This window comes from Xiphophorus couchianus, chromosome 10 (genome assembly GCF_001444195.1).
Source record: "Xiphophorus couchianus chromosome 10, X_couchianus-1.0, whole genome shotgun sequence".
Lineage (NCBI taxonomy): Eukaryota > Metazoa > Chordata > Actinopteri > Cyprinodontiformes > Poeciliidae > Xiphophorus > Xiphophorus couchianus.
The window spans coordinates 7,207,301-7,229,034 of record NC_040237.1 but is presented as its reverse complement, the minus strand read 5'-3'; the positions used below and the strand labels follow the sequence as shown (position 1 = coordinate 7,229,034).

Sequence of the window (21,734 nt, the reverse complement as noted above, 5' to 3'; positions counted from 1 at the left end):
ATTATATTATATCTGGTTATGAAATCACCACAGAAAAAAATATATATATATATCATTGTATCCTCCAACCAACAGGAGGCAATGATGATTTCTTAAAATAAATGGCTATGAATAAGAAGAGAGAATATTTCAGATTTTTCTTGAGATTGTTTATTCAGTTTGAGACATAATCAAATTTTGCCTTTATAGTATTGGATCTTTAACAATATGCTTTTTGATCCTGAAAGTGTTTGGAAATCTCTGTAAGTAACTGTTGTCATTTGATACTATTTAAAGCAACGCTGACGGCGTCTCTCTTCAGAGAGCATGGAGAAGAGCCAAAAGAATAACTGGAATATCTGACATTGTTGTCTTGAGGGAAAATACAAACACAAGTATCTGCAGATGAACCTGTCCTTCAGAGAGTTTTCCTGAAGCTTTCCAACACACACACACAGCACTGCGTGTCCTGGTTTTTATCCAACTGTGCAGGGTGTGACGCTACCGTGCTATGCAGTTCTCCACTGGTGGCCTCATGCTGTTAGCCTCCTAGTCTCCACTTTCCAAAGCAGCTTTGTTGCAAAATGTCACTTTGAGCACCTCCTGCATGCATTTACACAGACAACAATAGTAACTGGAAACAGGCAATGCTGTGACAACTCGCACTGTATAACAGAAAACAGGCAGAGAGTCAACACCTGCATCAAATCTATACATTACCTGGGAATTAAAGTAATCTCCATCCACAAATTCTCCGCTAATCCCACTGAAATATTGTTCTAAGGTATACATCCTTCCGGTCAAAACTCTATAACTTCAAAAATGGAGAAAAAAAAACAAAAATCAAAGCAATTTAACTATGAATTTTAGGTTGTAAAAGAAAACCAATCCCATTTCAGATGGCAAAAAGGTCAAATGCTTTTAAACTTTTCCAAATTTGGTTACTTTACAGCCAACATTTTCAGAATATTTTGGTGCAATTTTATGCAACAAGCCAGCACAAAGTACTGTATAATTATGAAACAGTTATACATTTGAACCCAAACTTTAACTGTGGAAACAAAACATTGGAAATCCAAGCTAAGCACTAAATGTACAATTCAACCTCTTAAATATAATAATAGCCTTAAATAAAATAAAGAAAATACTGCAAACAAATGCTTTCATAAATCAAGTAGAGCAAACCTGTGTGTGACTTGATCTCAGCATAAATAAATAACACTAATGTAATCACAGAGCACTGTTCATTGCATCATCTGAAGATGGGAAGACTGTAAACATGATGGTCCACCTGAACTGACAATACATGGGAGAGGAAAGCATTAATCAGAGAAGCAGTCAAGAGGTCCATGATAACTCTCAAAGAGCTGCGGAAATCTATAGTTCAGGTGATAGAGCAACTATTAGTCAGGAACGCCATAAAACAGCCCCTTATAGAGGATTGGGGGAAATGAAGACGTGACCAGAAAAAAAACTACAGAATTAAATTTAAAGATTGCTATAAGCTATATAGGGGACACAGTAATACAGAAGAGGACCAAAACTGAACTTTCTTGCCTACATACAAATCCCTATCACTCAAAACGCTCCATCGCCATTATATGATTTGGTAAACTTTTCTTCAACAGGGACAGTGAAGTTGGTCGAAGCTGATGGGGCCAGAGCTTCAAAAGAATGGTTGATATGAAAGTATATCACAGTTAGAATGGACCAGTCAAGGTCCACATCTAAATCCAGTGAATCTCTGGTAAAACTTAGACAATTATATTTGCAGATGTTTTCCATTAAATGGGAATGAGATTAAACCAGTTAGTTAAGAAGTATGGGCAAAGTTTCAGTTTGAAGATGCAAAGATGTCGGATTTTTGAAAAATACAAGAAAAGTCTGACGGGTTCTTACTAAAATCACAAACCCGAGTTTCTAGAGCTTAATCTGTACGAAAAAATTGGAAAACTATAAATCCTTTTTCTTCCACTTCACAAGAATACACCAGTTTGTAACGATCTGTCCCAAAAATCTACCCCCAGAAAATACATGCAATTCTGTGGTTGTAAAGTTACAAAACGTGATAAAGTTCATGAGGTTTGAATACTTCCATAAGGCACCATTTGGTTATACACACATATAAAAATAGACTGTACTGTAGATATTTATAGACACAAACACATACATACCCATTCAGCCTCTGAGTTTGTTCCTGCTGTTAGCTTGACACCAAGTGCAAAATAAACATAGAAAATTGACATGCCACGGACCATTTACAGTTCATGAGCAGCTTCTGTTTGCCGTTTATTAACAAAAAGACAAAAAAACCATGACTCATGTTGCTCTTTTATTCTTTTTTTTTTACATAAGGATTCAGACTGTTAAACATCAAATACAAGTGAAGTGAAAAATCATGCCCACAATACTGCAATTAATAACTAAATATGAGCTTTAACTGGCAGATTAGCTGAGTCATGACGACTACATGCGTTCCTCACCAAATTCAATTTGAGTCTGTCTAAAAAAGATGCAAGCACCTGAGGCATGAAGAAAAGTATTCCAGCAGAAGTCTGACAACTTCCACATTTAGAGAAAGAAGGATTGACAATGTCTGCATCAACCTGAACCTTTTCACATCACTGACCTAAAACAATGCATTAAGAAAAGGCCAGCTGTATGATCACAACAGAGCACAACAGCATAGTTTTTCCTTCTTCATGAAATGGACTGGAAAATGCTTCAGCTGTAACTCAGCTCATAAGGCAAGAAGCAGCATGTTCCTCGCAGCTAAAGAACAGAAGCCTACTTCAAACCTCTACAGAGATATTACCATGCAAAGCCATGAAAAACACTGACAATGCAAAGGTTTCCCAAAACAAACATCAACCTCTGTAAGTGCAGATGCATATGCAAAGTGTGGAATGACATGTCTAAACTAACAACAGAAAAGCAGGGCTTGCGGAGTATCGGTTAAGACTGCAGCTATGTGAAGCAGAAATGACAGGAGGAGCGCCGAGGTGTAGAAAAGCAAGCGAGAAGAGGTGGTGGGGGTCGGAGGGGCAGAGGATTATGTAATGTGTGTGGCTGGAAGGAATAAGCAGCAGCTCTGTTGTGTTTCAGAATGCATGAAGCAATGATGGAACACAAATTCAGCCATAACTTACAGTTAGAGACAAGATGTCAGAATAACTGAAACCTGATGAGTGGAAAAGTCCAACAATGCTTAAATGGTGGACATTAAGCTATCTCAATACAACTGTTTAAAACAAACTCCACACAAATGACAACCAACCAGTGTTATCCTGTCTAATACTGACTGAACGTTGGAGTCACCAAATGAGCCTTGATTCATCAGCATCAGACACTCAGCTAGCAATAGACTTTTTAAACTGTTGTTATATACTCACTACATGTGAGGAGAAACGTACACTGAAACACAAAGGAAAACAATCCTAAATATTTCTAGTATGATCAAAATCTGTGCTGCAAACAGCTCAGAGTAGACTGAGGATATGCAGTCCTATAATCAAGTGAAAAAATAAGGTGACACAAGAAAGATTCAATACTTGTACCATTTTTCCCCATCTATGGAAAATAAAGTAATAGAATTGCATTTTTAAACCAATAATTTCTGCTAATTCCTTGTGAACTAAAATACAAAATATTTTCTAGCTGAGGGAAAAGTAAGCATACTTTAAAGGAGGTGCTACTTATAGCCATGTCCCACTCTCTGACGTACGTTTACTCCACTCCTGCCTTCCAGCTCTGAAATGACTGAGGGGTTTCTTGCACAGACAGTCCAGGTAAGCAGAAGGGATACCAATTAGGTCAGGGTCTGGATTTTGACTAGTTTCCCTTTGTAATTCCCACATCTGAGGTCCTTGTCATTTTATAGTGCACAGTTCTGCTTCACCTTTAATTTCTTTATTTTCCTTAAGCTTCTTCTAATGCATGGTAGAATTCACAGATCTGATGTGATAAGCCTATATGGGATTTTAGAGATTTTACATAAGAATAGTACACTTAAATTAAGTAAAGTGTCTTAATTAGTTTGCCATATGAAACTGCATTGCCACTATTACAATTTTTGTCCTAATCGTCTCTCGTACATGTTTCTATTTCATTAGGAAATATATTCTTCCTGCTTGACTTCTTTTGCAGTAATTTCTGTCCTGTGTAGTTTTCTTTGTGGTAACGCCTACTGTTGAGTAAGGTTAATGTAATGACTGTTCCAGTTCTCTAGTGCCCGGATAAACGACAGCTCCACTCTGTCAACATCACACCCTTTTGCACAACAACGTTATACTGCAGTATGGTCCATGTTCATTTATGGTCTAGTAAAAATTATGTAATGATAGGATTGTGCAGTTTATGATAGGATTTAATCAAGTTTATGTGTATTTCAGTGTAAATGTTCATAATAAACAATACATTTAATATTATAATTCAATGCTTGTTTACAGGTGTAATGTATATGTTTCCATCCTCAATGAGTAATCATATTAAATGAAGATTCTTTCCTAAATCAATCAAAAATAATTGCAATCTTGGTTTCTACTGTTATCAAATGCAAAAATGTAAATGATTCAAGCCAAAACCATACCATCATCAAAACCTTAAGCTTCCCAAAATAAGTTTAGAAAAGCAAAATTCCCCAAAAAGGAAATGTAACAGTGGGTAAAGCTAGCATGATGGCAGTAAAAGATCACACCACCAAAGTCTAAGCAGAAGCAAAGCAGATAGCTATGCTAGAGAACATAGAACATGTTATTCACAGACATGATAATCTATAATATTATGTAAAACAAAAAAATGATTTTACCTGCTTTCATTATTACATTAAAACCAAACCAAAATAAGTACAAACTGTCTTAGTCAGTTCAAATTTGTCAGTTCAACTTCTAGTTTAGAAAGGTTAGCTCTGCCATCATTATTATCTATGTGCATTGTCAGAAGAATACAGATCCTGAACTCTAAAGTGTCTAAATCACAGGCAAAATTTCAAAATACACAACGTCCCAGTGCTGGACAGAACATTAAAAGGTGAAAAGAACAGACTGGAATAATTCTGTGTAATTAATTTAAGCTTCTTAGTTTTACTGCATGTCTTTCTTTGTAAATATTTCACTGATCCTGAAAATAGCAATTCCTCTTCACTCAGTAACAGCACCCACACTGAAGAGTGTTGCTACAGGAAACAAGTATCACTTAGATATATAGAAATATACATTTGGTTTTTATTGTTCTTGACAAAAGAGGGTTGAGGGTGTTTAGAAAATATAAGCCCTTCAAAAAAACAAAATTCAAAAACACAATTATACAACATGAAATAAACTCCTGTGACAGAGCACAATACAATATGCCACAAATCACCTTAAGGATATGTTAATTAGATGAAAACCATATGTACTCTACAGTATGTAACTGTAAATACAAAATTTTTTAGCCATATTCCAATAATTTAACATCTGAACAAAAACAGCAAGCCTTAAAAAGCAATCTCAACAATCAGGCAGTCAGCACAGAGAAACCCCACAGAGCAGGACATTCAATAGGCAATTGATTAATCAAACTGATTAAATGCTCAGTAGCTACAACCTTTGGCTTTGCAGAGAATTACAAGTCTCTTACCGATAATCAATCATCTTAGAATAAGAAAGTTAAAATGCATACAAATGTGAAAGTTACGCGAGTTAGGCAAATAACAGAACAACAGATATAATGGATAACTGAAAAAAACTGATTTTGGATAAAATTGTGCATACATTATTCATGCACCAATCAAAGAGCTCAAAGTAAAAGCCGACTGAGTTGGTATCAAAGACTTGCTTAAGTTCAATGTTTAGAAAGGAATCGTTAAGGATATGTCAAATTTTGTATTTTACAGGTTGAATAAAGTAGGATTTATTTAACCGCACTTGAATAAATAAATTCAATTTGATTTCTTAAAATCAAATTGAATTAAGTTCAATTTCAATAATCCCAAAGGTTACCTTGTATAAACAAAAATTAAATGTCTGGTATGTGGTAGTGTTAGGAATATTTAACATTTACACAGAGTATTTCCCATTTTTTACATTTCAAATTAAAAAGGTCCCCATTCATCCTTTCTTCAGATTGTAAGGCATTGTTGGTATGCACAATTCTTTCCTTGTTCATGGTCATTCTGCTGCACTCGGTATCAAAGTAGTAAACCATGGCAGAGAGTGTGGGTTAGTTAAAAGCAGCAGTACAAATAATTCCAAGTAATTTCCAGCACATGAGCTCAAGTATGCAGGGAAATGCCGGAGGGAGGCCACAGGAGATGTCTGTGCTGGGACACTCCTTGTTCCCAACGAAACCAGCACAGACGAGGAAGGTGAGAAGCCGGCTTTCCCGCAAAGAACGCACCTATTGTTTCTCAAGAAGTGACAGCGAGAAGGTAACAGCTAAGAGAGGCAATGCTCCTCGTCTCTGCCACGCCCGTCAAGCATGCATGCATGCAATCGGCCTTGTCATGCATGTGTGTCGGCTTCTTAGTCTGCTGAAGACGGAAGCTGGCACTGACAATGAAGGCTTGCACTGGGTTTTGTGCTGCAGAAATAGAGGCAGAGTGCAGGCAAAAAGCCTGGGACTGTGAGGGCAGACAATGTCCTGGCTGGATAATGAGCCCAGATGACTGGGAACGCACAGTGCCAGCTGCTAACCCACACATGCACCCCAGCTGGAATTCAAACAATCCCAAAGCTTCTCAATGGAATTCCACAGAGCAGGAGGAAGATGGATCAATCACAGAGGGAGGGAGGCAGTAAATCGCAAACATGGACTCAAGAAGGGACGGGGAAAAAGACAGGAACAGAGAGGGGAGGGAGGCTATTGGCAGAGCAGGATTTGAAATTAACTCCAGCCAGCGCCCTCGGCCGCTTGCCCCCTCCGACTCTGGCAGTTTGTGAGATACTCTACACTTCCAAAGATGGCAGCTCCTTTAGGTTACAGCTGCTGGATGCTCTTTTGGGAATCATGTCGTCATTGGCTCATGCTACAGTTCCTTTGCAGTCAGATCAAAATGACTAACACAGAAGGTTCTGCTGATTACCAGGAAGAACATCTGAAGGAGTTGCTGGGATTTGATTTCAAATCCAAACTGGCTGTTTTAGAAAGACTGAATGTGTGAGTAAAATACAACAAGAAGGAACCTAAAACGTTTCGGTTCTCTGCTAGAATCAAAACTTAGATACATTTTCAACTAAATGAGCCCTTTATTCTGCATCAGCACCAATAATCTCCATGCAAAAGTGTTTTTTGATGGAAGATAAATTGAATCAGTCGAGAAAGTGAATCTTCACAAGCCCCACATTTGCATTTCTGTGTGTGAAAGTTTATAAGAGTGTGTTTACTAGAAAGCCCTCTTTGTCCAAAAGTACTGTGGCTTCATAAACAGACCATGTACTGCACCACACATTCAGATGCATTTAGATGTGAACTTAACACCATAAAGTTAAAAGCAAACTAATGTGGTTAGCTTCCTATCAGATGTAGTAGCTGAAAACTAATGTTGTGATACATTGAATTAGAAATATGACTTATTTTCCTGCAGATATTGTATGTTTCAGTTAAATGAAACTAAACTACTGGTAAAAGAACGATCTTGACCCGACCAAAGGTCAGATATTGCTTTTTGAAGTCACAACTGAGTGTATTTAAAAACCAACTATTTTTATTCAACTCACATGTGATTAGAAATACTAAAGCTCATCTCATTGATTACTTTATGCAAGCGTGAGGAACACAGAGTGTCTTCATTTCCATGATGATCAACAATCCGGCCTTCGCATGAAAAACACTTTACAGACTGAGTCACTTCACTGCAGCCTGAAATTATGGCTTACTCACTCATTCAGACGGCTGCTTTGAAATCAACAGAGGTTCACGTTTGTGGCTGGTTTAGGTTACATCTTTTTCCATAACACTAGAACACTGTCTTTCCTTTATGGAGAAAACACAAACGTCTCACAGTTGATTATAATTTAACACCTTAAGCTGGGGCCATGCAACACTTTTCTTTTTTCCTGAATTTACCCCAGATTCCCATTTGGGGAAGGTTGCACCAATCTATACTCAGTCGGAAGGCCGAGTCAGCACAAAAATCTGTTATTCTGAGTTTGGAAGAAGACTTGATTCTGCAAGTGCAGAAAGGAAAAACGATCCGATTCAAGCCCAGCTGCAGTCAAACAAGCATGTTTGATTTTTTCTTTAAGCAGATCTGGATGCAGCCAGGAAGTAGGATTTTATCTCTAACCCAACTGCAAATGCTTTCTGCTGACAGATAAATAAAAAAAGAGAGGGTGGGAGATGACATCAGCTGGGAGCAGCCTTTTTTTTTACAGCTTTATATTTAAGTATTCACAAACCCACAAAAGCATGGAGCATAATGCAAAAATATCACCTAGCTAATTATAAACATAACAAATAAAACACATACATATACTCGAATATATAAGCCTGAAATACAATATGTATTGAAGGGTCTTAATGAAATAAACCAAATGGTTACATACTAGCCATAAACTGTATTGGGACTTAATTGACATATCTCAATGAAAACATTTCCAAATAGAAAAATACCACCTGTCATATAATCCTAATGTTTATTTGCACCGCCCAAAAGTTCTGACAGAAATTCAAGGATTTCTTAAACATGCATGAAAGAATCAAAACAACACTCCAAATATGTTTTTGCTGAGGGAATAAGATTATAACAAGATGTAAAGCTTAAAAGAGTCAATTTGACATAATACCCTGTGTAAGATAAAAATAATATGCCTCTTTTCTAAATATGTCAAGACTGGGATAGTGTGTCCTCAGCTTTTTGAATCGTATCTCTACTATTTTTAACTTTTAACATACAAAACACATTATAAACTTATACTAACATTCTTTTATAGCCTGCTTTTGAAGGTTTGTCTTCCTAAACCAGGTACTCATTCCTTGGGAAAACAAGACAGTGTTGCTTTTTTATTGTGTAACTGATTTTTGGCTTTTACTGAGGTGCTAATTGGAGGTAAAAAGAGACTTTAGAGTGAAGAACTGCTGATTGCAAATTTCAGTCCAAGGCAGAGGAGCTCAAGAATGTATGCGTTTTCCTCACACATATGTAGGACAGCACAATTAATTAGGAGAGGACTAGATGGATCAAGGTGTATCTGCAGAAATGATCATTCTGTCAAGGAGAAGAAGGTTCTTAGCCAAAAGAGAAAGACTCTAGATGTACTTAATTCACAATGTACAAAATAGATGTGGAGGAGATAAAGATCTAAAAATAAAGATGAAATTTCAGCTGGATGAAAGCAGCTGAAATTAGCTTCTTTCACAGAGTAACCAGGCTATAGAGCCACGTTTATATCTAACTGTCATCTTGTTTGGAATAGCACAGCATCTATTCCCCATGAAACAAAAGTCTGCTGAAATCAATCAAAGATCTCATCAGAACACTTCCTGGATGGACCCAGGTGGAGGTTTTCCATGTACTATATCAGTAGGTGCATACTGGGAAGAGATCGCATGGCAGCTGCACAAACCTATTGGAGGAACTATGCATCACTTCTTGCCTGGCAACACATTAAGATCCACCAGGAGAAGCTGGAGAGAGTTCCTGCATAGAAGGATGTCTAGGTATTGGAGAGGGTCAGGGAAGATCGGGCAGTGGGAGGGGAAGCGGATGGCTTGATGGACGGAAGTTAGGAACCTGCATTACTACCTTTTTTGTTTGTTTTTGGGGGTTTTTAAACGTGTGAATCATCTAGCAGAAAAACTTATGCTCAAAAAAAATTTTCAGCTTTAAGTTGGAAGAAAGAAAACTGACACAAAGAAGCATCATTTATTCCGGTCTCAATTTAGCAGCACGGATAAAGACAAACAGCAGCTACATTCGTCACTTAATTTGCATCTACATTCGTCACTTAATTTGCAACTTCCACTCTTTTGGCCTACTAAGGTGCAACACTCCACCTCCCCTGCTCCTCACCCTCTGTCTCATCTCAGCAACAAGAATCTGAAACCTGCTGCCAACCTCGACAACACCTGAATTTATGCCTCTCTCTCCCTTTCAGCCTTGCACACACAGTCACAAGAATACCTTTTTGTTCCCTGCAATCCACTGTTACAATAAGAAGCAATTATTTCTTGTCTGGATGCAGTTGATCATTTGAACTACACTCAACTAAACAACAGTCATCGTCAACAGCCATCAACACAGCAAATTTGGTGAAAACAGCTGAAATAGCCAGACAAACACAGTGATTGTGCAAGACTGGGGCTGCAGGAGGAGGCAGCTGTTATGCACAGAGCTTGAGATAAAACTTAACTGGTAAAGAGGCAATGCAGCACACGCAGTTTTTACCTGATATTTAACAGGTAGATCTAAAGGTGGTGCAAGCGCAGTTTTGATGTTTCATGTCCTGATGAGTTTTGTTAAATCAGTCCAGGAAGAAAGTTATCACACAACATAATTGTGCCAGGGAGAATATTCGGTTTTGCAGTGCATTCATTCCACATGAGACCCAATCCGATTCAGAGCCACATTTCTGTAGTTAAAAACAAAAACAGATGGCACCCAAAGCTTGAATGAGTCTCGTTTTTAAGTGAAGACATGAGAAATACATCACAGATGCACCAAAAGGACACACTTAAACTTCTTTCATTTAATAGAACATCACTAATCAATGCATGATTGTGAAGTGGCAGGTAAGAAGTGAAACTGAAATCTGGAAAACATACAAATAAAGTCAAAATTATTCATAGCGCTGGCACAATTATTTCATTTCACTAACTGACTTTTATTTTCAAAATGAATGAAAATTAATGCTGAAACTACCAGGGGTGTGAATAGTTTTGAACTGAATGTAAAATTGTTTATCAAGTTTTATACCTGCCGTTTATAAATCTGTTCTGTGGGTAGCAAGCCATAATTTTGTTTCTATGATTAGGTTTTAAAGATATAACTTTACAAGTCTCTTACAAAGAAAGAGTTAAAAACATTTTCTTGATTTGGAAAAAGCATACTAAATGAAGAAAAACTATTTCTTGTATTATTAATGTTGTTTTGTGCAGACCTTTCAGCAAAAATACATAGAAGACCTGTTGTAATCAGCCTTTTTATTACTTGCCCATTTAAAAACACTAGTCAGCTCTGTATCAGTGTTGGACAAAGTCATTAAGAGGCTCTTTGGAGAGATTAAAGAGCTAAGTGAGGCTCTGGTGCAGCAGGTTACGGAACCCTAGTTTCGACCAAAGCATATTCATGTGTTTGAATGGTTCAGTAATAGTTGAGACCCAAAATGAACTAAGATTCTGTTGGGAGTAGAAAATTTATACTTTACACAAAAAATTGTGTCTCTTAATGAGATCTGAAGCTGTAACTGGGGCAAAAAAGTTAATTTACAAAGCATTTCAGAATGGCTAAAACATTTTTGTGTTTTAGATCATAAAAACTTTTGAAAACCCTGAATGAGTTTCCTTCCACTTTACAATTAGGCACTATTTTATACTGCTCCAAAACATTAAGTGCCAGTAAAATACATCGAAATCTGTAGTTGCAAAGTGACATGTAAAAAAAAATTAAGGGATGTGCAAAGGCACAGCAATCCCCGGTAAAGATTGTATGAAACCTACAGGTATATGCCCTCCATCTTTCAGAGATATTACTTTCAAGTATAGTACTCAAGCTGCACAATTTATCAATATCTTCTTAACAAACCTGTAGCTTTATTTGCTTTCTATGACAGATGAGATGAAGCGGTCAAATGATACCACTGAATCCTAAAATTAGTCTCCATGAGTGATGAGCACAAGCATAAGGAGGAAGCTTAAAAAGAAATGCTACTACCCCTTCATTAAATCTAAAATGACTGAAAAAAGCCATACAGCTTCTCGCACAGGTGAGCCATCTGGTGACTCATGAATCTGCTGAGCACAAATCAGCCATTCAGCCATGGAGACTTTAGTTTGATGAGCAATTTTTTCTTATGAGGTACTAAAACACATGTTGGCTACAAAACAAGGCTTTCTGTGCTCACAAAGTCTTGAATGCACAAAGACAATCCCCTGATTCTTGAGAATTCAGTGTCTCAAAAATAGGAGATTACAAAAGCAGAACTGAACGGCGGCATGTAAAGGTGGAGCAAAACTACTGTAGGAATACCACAAACTATCCCAGAGAGACTCAACTGTTAGCATCTCTAATTCAGCTCAGTCTTTAGGCTTTCTTCACATTTTCCACACTCAAATTCCCCACGTTTTATAACAGTTAAGGCCTTCAGCTACAAAACATTAATCTTTAACTGGATGAATAGTCATTGGGTTTTATTACCTGTAGGTTCTACAAATCGTGAAGCAAAACGATGACTTCTGTAGTGCGGTATGGAGACATGTTACTGCTGTTTTGGCATAAGGACTATAAATCAGCTCTATTTCAACCAAAATATCCAACACTATATAGATTTTATTTTTTTACTCCAATTTATTAAGACCCCAAAGGGCAATTCATTTGTAACAAGTAGTGGCAGTCATTTGCAGTGGCACAACAGCAAAATAAAAGATAAAAATAAAATAAAATAATAAAAATAAAAATAAAAAACTTATACAAAGGGAGGAGATTTAACTGTAGTGTGTGGGATGGGTGGAATACACCAAGATTTTTTTTGGTTTTGGATACTGATCTGGACTAGAATAGGTCCATAATGTCACTCAGTTGTAATTTTTTTGCATTCTTTGATAATGCACCGCAAGCGGTTATGACAGCACTGTTAGTGATTTTTGGACCTTTACAAAATACTAATTTTGGTGCTTTAATTCAAACCGGAGCTCCAGTTCACCTTGATTTTAAGCTTGTCAAGGGTCAAGAAAAGTAGCAAAATAGTTCATTTTTATTTTATTTTTTTCAATGAGCGTATATTTAATAAGTCAAAACCCACTTATTGGTTAAATTTTATTTTAAATACAAATCAATGTAAAAATCTTAGCTATTATTTATGTAAGCATGTTTAAATTAGCATCCTAGTAACAAAAGTAATTCTGTTTTGATGCAGGATTCTCTATATCTTATAGTTCACAGCTTTTTAAAAGAACATTGAACAAAAGATCTAGCAAACTAAGGTATGAATGCCTCTAAATAATAATGCTATCTAAAGATTTTGTTTTTGGTGCAACAGCTTGTAGTTTTACCCATCATCTTTGTGAGGTAAAACATTTGTATTTCCAACACTAATGTCCATATTGCTCCTCCTGATTACCAGCTTGATTAAATAATGAGCAGCTGCTTTAACATAGCAAAAAATAAAAAATATTTTTTTTCTTAATCCAGCTAATTCTGATATTTTTTCTGAATGTCTGATCAGGACTTTACATTTAGCTTGAATTAGAATCTGATGACAACCTGCAAAGCAGTATAGTCAAACTGCTTCCACTGAAATTAAAGCTATGAAGCTGCAGGAAAATCCACCATTTGTCGAGTATGAAGCATTTAAAGTTACTCAAACTGAGAAAAGGAAGAAATTCCTCACACTGGAGGAGCTGCAGACAACAGATCTTTCAGTGTATTTTGCTCAGCCCAACTCTTTTCGTCGCTGGGGACCGTTAATGTCTCACATCTGCAGCCGTTTGGCCTAAAGGTGACCAGTGGAAGCAATTTTGATTCAATGCAAGCACCATTTTGTTGTTTCAGAAACCTACAAACGAAATCTGAAATAAAAGAAAAATCTGAAGTGAAAGATTAGGCGGCTGCATGACAGCGGCCTCGTGCACCAAGCGACGTCAGCGAGTGGCAACTGAAACCCACTTCTGCTCTCAGGAAAGCCCCTGACCGACTCATTCATGTAAAGAACATAAATAAAACGTGTGCATTATTCATCACAGGATGAGCCGGATGCAACAAGACAGTTCCCCTGTGTAGGTGGGTGGACACTTGACTGTAGCCGATAAACAGGCCCTGACCATCCGGGATTTCTCCCTTCTACCTGTACAATCACCCCCTCCTCCCCCCCACCCAGCCTGTTGCAGTTGGAGTGTGTGATCTGTGTGTGCTCTGCATGTTGTGCAATAAACCAGCCTCACTTTGGATTTCTGGGAAACACAGAGAGGGGAGGAAGAGAAAAAAAAGAAGACCTGAGCTGCATTTACTGCAGCTGTCCTTCCACCCCCTCCACCCCCCAAGAGCTACATGCAAACTGCCTGCACCATAGATCCTGAGGAGCTGGGCGGCTGCAGGGCTCAGGCGTTACTGCATGCCGCCTGAGCTCGGGGTCAAAGTGTGCTGAGCATGCTGCACATCAGTGGACATCCAGGTGTTTCACTCATATCCAGTTTCTGGACAAAAGAAGGAGCTGACGCTCTTTCCCTGCAGACTTTTAAAGACTATGCAGCTCTTCAGCTCTCCACCTCCTTGAAGCTCATTTCTATTTATAGATTTTAAAAAAATTATTATTATTATGTCTCTAAGAAGCAGAGACAGATCTGAGCACTGACAGCTGCAGAGTTTGCCGCTCTCCTGCACCAAAGCTGCACACTTTTTGGCCCTGGACGTGACATGGCACTTAGGATTTACCTGGAGCAGGGTGCATCAACTCGTGCAGAGTTGATTATAAAGAGTTCAAGTGTCCTTGTCTTTTCTCATGACTCTGCCCAACATCCCCAGCCTGTGCGCCGCTATTAGCGTCAATATGAGAACACACAGCATCGTCTTACCAGGAACTGTGCAAAGGGGAAGATCTCAAACAGGAAATGCAACTGACCCTCCTAAGCCTTGTAACTTTAAAATGCACCGACCCTGCTCGGGCTGCAGCCGTGCACGTTACAAACCTTGCAGCTGTGATTGCATGAGGCTAGTTTTGCACGGATCGGCTTCATTTTCTTACCTCCCTTTGGCTGAGGCATTTCCCCTCTGCTTTGATGAGGGGGAGGGGAAGCACAAAAGACTTTGCCTTCTTTCTCGCTCCCTCCCTCCATCGCCCTCGTACTGGAGCTTCGGCGGCTTGCTTTGCAACAAAGATGCAAAATACAAGCCTCGATCTTCATGCACCTGGAGCCTTCTTGGGTCCGAGCCGTGCGTGTCCGTGCACGGGGCGCGGGTTCGGATGCACAGCCCGCGCAGGCGTCGGGAAAGCGGGTAATTTTGCAAATGCGCTGCAAAGAATTCTCCGCAGCACTTACATGATGGGCCAAGGCTGGCAGCTGAAAGCTCCTAACTTGGATCAGAGTGAGCCCCTGCGAGACAACGTTCTTCCTGCTTGGACCGCAGAGGATTGTGGGAAACTGAGTCGCGGGATTTGCACGGCGCGAAGCTTTCAGTGGCTGCGTTTCACACAACAATCACGTTTTCTCAATTGTAGTTCACTTTACACGTCTAATCTGCTTGGAAAACAAAAATAATTTAAAATTATTTAATTTTAAATTAAACAGATTGAATAAAAAAAGGGACGGGGGAGTGGGGGGCAAAAAAATCACCTAAAAAGACAAAAAAAAGGTGGTTTTATATTTTTTTTAGGTTCGCATACGACTGTTCCCATGTAAAAGAAAAAAAAAGAGTAATATAGTTTATTTATAAAATAAATCATCTTGAAACTAGCAAATTGATATTATTCACTGTATTAAACTTATATCATTATTATCAGAATATTACCATATATTTTTGACAAACTTAGAGGTGAACAAGTATTAGAAAGAAATAAATTATTTCATAAATATTATTGCTCCATGTCTCCCCTCTTACCATTCATGGGCATTGATGTCATGGGTGAAACACTTGTTTTGTTTTGTTGGCGTGTATTTTATGTGACTGGTGACAACCCGGGTCTATAGAAGCTAATCAAGATTAGAGCCTAAAAACGTTTTATTTTCAAAACAGAAATGCCGCGTAATGCTAGCTAACAAATTTGTTTAACAAATGTACTCGGTAGCTAAAAAATAAACTGTTAGCTAGCTAACATAATAGCAATTAACGACAAGACAAAAATACGTACCTTCATAGTCAAACAGGTGTGGTTCCGTGAAGAATTTGTAGCCTTTGTTCGGTTTCGATCAAAGAAAATTTGTTTGCAAATCATATTTGTGACAGATGTTTTAGAGACTAAAAAAACGTCATCCTCCGGAAGTAAGGTATGGAATCCAAATGGAAGTTGTGTGACGTCATGTGAAAAGGGCCTGTTGAGCTGTGGAGGCCAAATGTTTTGTATTTATCAATGAAGGTGTTTGCCGGTGAATTTTCATTATCCTAACTTGAAAAAGATCAAAACAAATAAAATGCGTTGCTCATTCGTTTTTATCGACCAGAACAAAACATATTCTACCAAGATATTGCTTTAACCTTATTTCCTTCATCATGTTGTTATAATCTGATGTTATGTTTTTTGTTCTTTTAAAACACACTGCTTAATATTTTAGATTTTCATTTGTTAGTACAAATTATGATTCATTTTTCTTCCACTTCACTAGTAATTCACTAGTTTATTTGGTCAGGTACGAATACTTTTGCAAAGCACTGTATTTTTGCGAATCACAAAGACACACAAAACTGTAAAAGTCTTTATTAGTAGGTAACATGAATCATATATAAGCAACAATAAATTTAATTAACTAAGTGATCAAGTGTTGGGACATCCACAGATTCATACAGGAAAGAAATAAAAATTGAAAAGTCACAATCTAGTTGTTAGGATAGGGATTTGGTGCCCAGAGAGCAATTATTTAATGATTTATTGATCAGAAATGTATTTTCTGATACAACCTAGTTATGACCCATTAACATAAAAAGCAAATACTTTTTCTCTGGGCTCATAAATTTACTGAAAATAGCACCTGAAAAAATAATATTCAGAGGAAAGAAAACTGCTGAATGTTCTTTGTTCTTCTTATTGTCAAATACACTGTCAATAATTTACAACAAAATCATGAAAAAATGCATTTTGTTTTTTTAGTTTTTAATCCACATACGTTGTTTTTTAAGGCTTTCAAGCAGTTTGGATAGATTTGTCGATGTGATTTGTTTTGACAGTACAAGAACTGAGAATAGCACCAAGCTACGACATGTGTTCATGATTTCCCTCATGAGCCTTTCCACAAGACGAAATACTGAAAATCTTAGTTGCCAAGTGAAAACAGTAATTTTATGTGAAAAGACAAACAAGAGACCAAGCTATTAGGATTCAGATATGAGTGAGGGCTTGTAGTCAGTTCTTGGTGGTTATGAGGGTTTGGTAAAGTGGTTTCACCACGACATGGAGAAAGAGGGAGCTGTCGATGAGGTATTCAGAGGTGCGCCTGTACAGATTGGCTTCGGCCAAGAAGTCACCGTTTTCCTCGGTGCTCTGGTGGAAGTTGTAGACATGCTTCACGACTAGCTTACCGTGCTGCTGAGCCATCACAAGAACCGTCTTTTGGAAGTTGACTCCTGCAAAATCTGCACTGGATGTTGCTGGCGTGATGATGATGCGAGGGCGCCCTCCTTCCACACGTGTCGGCTGCATGGCGCCGCTTTCCGTGTACATGGGCCTCATGCTGAGAGGTAACCAGCGTGGTGAGAACAGGGCATTCCAGGTAACTCGTTTGCTGGCATCATGGCTGCTGGGCCCTAGTTGAGTTTGGAAGCTGGTGCTGCGGTCGTCCCGGGTCGGATTGTTGATTATCCAAGGTGAACCCCACACTGCAGACAAATAGTTTCTTGGGACAAAGAGGCTACAATTCACGTCAAAGTATTTTGCCATTTGCAGTGGTGAGGCAGAGTGAAACTGGTAGGACATGTACAGCAGGTCACGGACTGACTCCTGATAACGAGCCAGGACTGTTGACTGGGTCTGCAGACGGAAGAGCTCCCTAGGAGGCATCATAGCATAACGCACAGCTCTTAATGTGTTCTCTGCCGTCAAACCATCGGGCTCATTCTGGATAATCCAGGCCTCTAGAGCTGCAAAGAGCTCCATCTCACTCTGCAGGATGAGATCAGAGCGCTGAAGCAGGGTCATAAGCAGCTGACTGCTGATAGACACCCACTCCCCGCTCTGCAGCACAGATGACAGGTTCCAAGCCAGGTACTGCAGACAGCTATCCCTCAGAACAACATCCCCTGCCTGCAGGGCATATTCATACCAGCCTGCCACATGACCAGAAGGTGAGTCTCTGGCCAAATTTTGGGTCATGTAGTTGGTGACACCCTGCTGGAGGCTCTGCACTTGGTACTTGGCGGCCAACTTATGCAGAGGTGTGGCCTGGTCAAGACGAAGAGAAATCTCTCCACAATACAGATATCTGCACAAAGAAAAGGGGATAACAGATTTACATCTTCAAATGTTACCCACAAAACAACCATATCTTACTCACATATTTAAATGTTTCTTTCAAACTATTGCAGGACAGGTAATGAACAGTCTGTTCAGAAAAACGTTCAACAGAACTGGGAGCTGAAGATGCATAGACCTGCTAATGACATTTCTATTCAAGGTATTTCAATTACTATTAATTAAAATATTTTCTTAGTACATATTTAAACCCTTTGAACCTTTTGAACAGCTTACCTTTGCTTACTTAATCATTATAGGAAGTCAACTCCAAAGCTATCTAAGAAGCTATAATTGTGTCTTACAGTGTAAAATCCTCAGTAATCATGTAGTTTTCAATATAGGAAAGAAATCTAGCAGCTTTACACTGTTGTCTGATTTTACAGAGAACAAAATGTAGAGGATACCTAAAACTTCTGGAGCTTTTTTTTTTTTTTGACTGAGTAACAGAAACACTTGGCTCTGTCTTGGAAACTTTTATTGATGTATGGGACATTATGCATAATACTGCACCACAATGTAACAATCAAGTTCCAAAGAGCAACTTAAGAGGTTTTGGAAAGTAGCTTGTACATTCCAGGAAAGTAATGTACATGTTCTTGAAAATACTGTGTATGTGCTGCTCACACCCTCCTCCTTGCTCTCTGCTATGCTACAAGTCCTTTCCAATAACAGAGCCTGACATGAATGCTAATCTAGTTAGTAGTTTTCCTGTAATGGAATTTACCATTTAGCAAAGTAAAAAAGCTTGATTGACAGCACTAAGACCTTCCTCCTGGCACTGATTGGTTGTTTTTGATGGAAGCGGTACATTTCTACAGATGGCAATCTGTCTCATACTATGCTGTCACAATATAGTAACAGTTCTAACAAGTAAGTAAAAATATACATATTTTTAAAGTAAAAGTTATTGCAGTTTAAATCATGGGATACAAATACACTGTTAGTTCCTGGGAGTAGCCTTTGTGGCCTTTGCATTCCATGACAGTAACTTGCTAAACAGGATAATGCACCTTAAATTCTAGACAACAAGACGTAGGTTCCAGAAAGTAACCCGTAAATTCTCGGAAAGTAGCTTGAAGATCACATTATAATACAACCTGGTTACTAGTAGTAACCTGTAAGATCTGAAAAATAGTAACATGAAATGTACTCTAAGTTCTGAAAATGTGCAAGTTTAACAACCTTTATTTTGTTGTTGTTGTTTGTTTTTTGACAGTGATTATCATGTCTTTATCAAACCTTAAACAATACCAGGAACAAATATTGTCAGGTTTATGAAAAGAACTGTCAAAAACATCTCAATTTCTGTTGGTATGGTATACACCAAGTAATGCTGAGTATGTGTGAAGTGGTATTCTAATGTTTCCCAGAATTTCAGTTTCCATTAAAATACCAAAACAGCAGGTCAGAGAAATATGCTATGTTCATCTTAAGTGATGTTTGCATGTTATAAGGGCAAAATAAAAGGGCTTGGTTTTCTAAAGTTGTTTTCTTTTTCAGTCCAGAAAAAAACAAAAATTAAGGTGTTCAAGAACCTCATTAGCTCATGAAATAGAGAGTTGTTTTTCTGTATTGATTATATTGAGTGTCTTTGTCCGGTCTCCTTCTACCTGCAACACAGAGGTTTTTAATGGCCAGCTCAACAGTTTCCCTCACCCATCAATTCTCTGCTTGACTGACCACAGGTTTTGATTTGTCTTAGGTGTAGGGCATGGAACAACCCTCTAGGTGGCAAGATAGCTCAGTCTGATTTTAATGGTGGGATGCGGTGGGGATTCACAGCTCCAGTCTCACCTGATGAACTTGTCAAACACAGCGGCGCAGTCGGAACTCTCTCTCAGCACCATAGTGCTGCTGTTGCGGCTCAGCAGCATCTCCTCAAACACCGAGCTCTGCAGGGAGAGCACCAGGGAGTGAGCCTGGATCACCTTCACCTCGTCAGCATTCGGCGTCTCCACACGGAGAGAAACATCACTTCCGTTCCCCTGATTCAGCAGGGCCTCCAGCCGCTGCAACAGGGTTTGGGAGTGGCTGATGGTGTTGCCATCACTGCCTCCTTCCTGGGCGAAGTCAACTTTCAGCAGACCTGATTCCAGAGAGGGAAGACCAAAAAAAGAAATGGAGGAACTGGAGAAGTTAGTGCATGTCACACTCAGAACACAGCTCACATTCAGAGCTTGCCAACAAGTTGTCTGTGACTATTTACTGGGGCAGATAGTGGGACAGTATCATGAAAATCCATGGCATTGATCAGCCCAGCTGCACTTGCTGTGTGGATAATGAAGGATTGTGGGTCATGTTTAATTAAATCTTTGTCTCAGTGCACCATCTCCTGCAGCCTTTCCTCTGTTGGACTGGGCTGTTTCTGTAGCTGCTGGGACTTCAGAATAGATTTTTGTCAAGAAAAACTCAGTTTCCTCTTTCTGATTTTCATACAAGTTTGACACTTCCTTCCCCAAGCGTCATGCAAACACAACATATTGCGAACTCACCCACCGGCTGTGAGGTTCCGATGAGTCAACTCACAGACTGCAGAAATTATTTTATAAATAGAGTGAAAAATAAAAATCACAGAAATCAGAGCTACTTTTTCAGGTCTCCTTGTAGATGATTTCCCTAACATCTTTTTCTAAATGTATTTAATATGATTGCCATTATAGGATCTCTTGTGTTGGATTGTAAAGACCCAAAGTCCAATTACTCTACTTTCAGTCGAAGAAACAGGTAAAATTCCTCATTTCCCCCCACCTCTATCGCCATTTCATTTTATTTCTTACATCTCATGAAATTCCCACTTGTAATATTACCCAGTTTTTTTTCCAGTCAAACTCTGTTGATGGTATTTTTTAGTTGTGGCTTACCTGCGGCAGCCTCCTCCACCTGCAGCCACATGGTCAGAAGCAACATCCCAGCACGGATGAGATCAGCCCGTTGAGCCATCTTCTGTCTTGCCTGTCCTCACCGCTGTTGGACTTCTGATTCCTGGAGCCTGGCTGTGTGAAGAACTGCACCGACATTGCTACAATAATTGATTAGTGGGTGGAAACATGCTAGAAATGATGCTATGATCACCACTATGACTAACTTTTCAATACTCCTCATCAATACTGGTTGAATGACATTGATCGTTTGATCTGATGAGGTTGATGGCTCCCAAGGAGATTTAATTCTATGAAAGGGAGAGCAGGAAAGTTTAACTAATTTTAAATAAAATTCAAGAGCTTGAAGAAATCCTCATTAACAGCAATGACTCTGAGGAAGTCAGTTTCTGTCTGACGTTAGACAAAGATTTTGGCCCAATCTTGTTGCTTCAACATTGCTTCAGTTCATTGATATTTGCAGACAATAGTTTCCATTCTGTTCTTGTAAGATCCTGCAAAGCGAAGTTAAGGTCTGGACTTCGACTGGGTCATTGAAACCTTGATTTTTTTTTTGTTTTTTACCCATTTTGTTGCACATTTGCTG

The 21,734-nt window shown here is 38.7% G+C and overlaps 2 protein-coding genes across 2 annotated transcripts in view; both read right to left on the bottom strand.

Annotated features, from left to right (window-relative positions):
* map2k6 (mitogen-activated protein kinase kinase 6) overlaps nucleotides 1-15,241 on the bottom strand; it is a 31,464-nt gene extending 16,223 nt beyond the window's left edge. The window contains exon 1 of the mRNA XM_028029950.1: nucleotides 14,853-15,241. Within this exon, the coding sequence (XP_027885751.1) occupies nucleotides 14,853-15,012 (160 nt within the window). The 5' untranslated portion in view covers nucleotides 15,013-15,241. The remainder of the gene's footprint in view (nucleotides 1-14,852) is intronic.
* A 1,259-nt stretch (nucleotides 15,242-16,500) lies between these two features.
* On the bottom strand, nucleotides 16,501-21,434 carry btbd17a (BTB (POZ) domain containing 17a). Its single transcript, XM_028029953.1, has 3 exons — nucleotides 21,131-21,434; nucleotides 20,064-20,355; nucleotides 16,501-18,237 (listed from the first exon to the last, which is right to left on the bottom strand). The coding sequence occupies exons 1-3, from the start codon at nucleotides 21,207-21,209 to the stop codon at nucleotides 17,163-17,165; spliced, it is 1,446 nt and encodes a 481-aa protein (XP_027885754.1). The 5' UTR covers nucleotides 21,210-21,434; the 3' UTR covers nucleotides 16,501-17,162.
* Nucleotides 21,435-21,734: the final 300 nt, after the last annotated feature.

Bases quoted from the DNA above. Each gene is read 5' to 3' on its own strand.
- btbd17a (XM_028029953.1), bottom strand. From the start codon at position 21,209: ATGGCTCAACGGGCTGATCTCATCCGTGCTGGGATGTTGCTTCTGACC. The intron at 20,356-21,130 runs GTAAGCCACAAC...CTCTGGAATCAG, and splicing joins GGTGGAGGAGGCTGCCGCAG to GTCTGCTGAAAGTTGACTTC. The intron at 18,238-20,063 runs GTGAGACTGGAG...TTCTTTGTGCAG, and splicing joins GTGTTTGACAAGTTCATCAG to ATATCTGTATTGTGGAGAGA.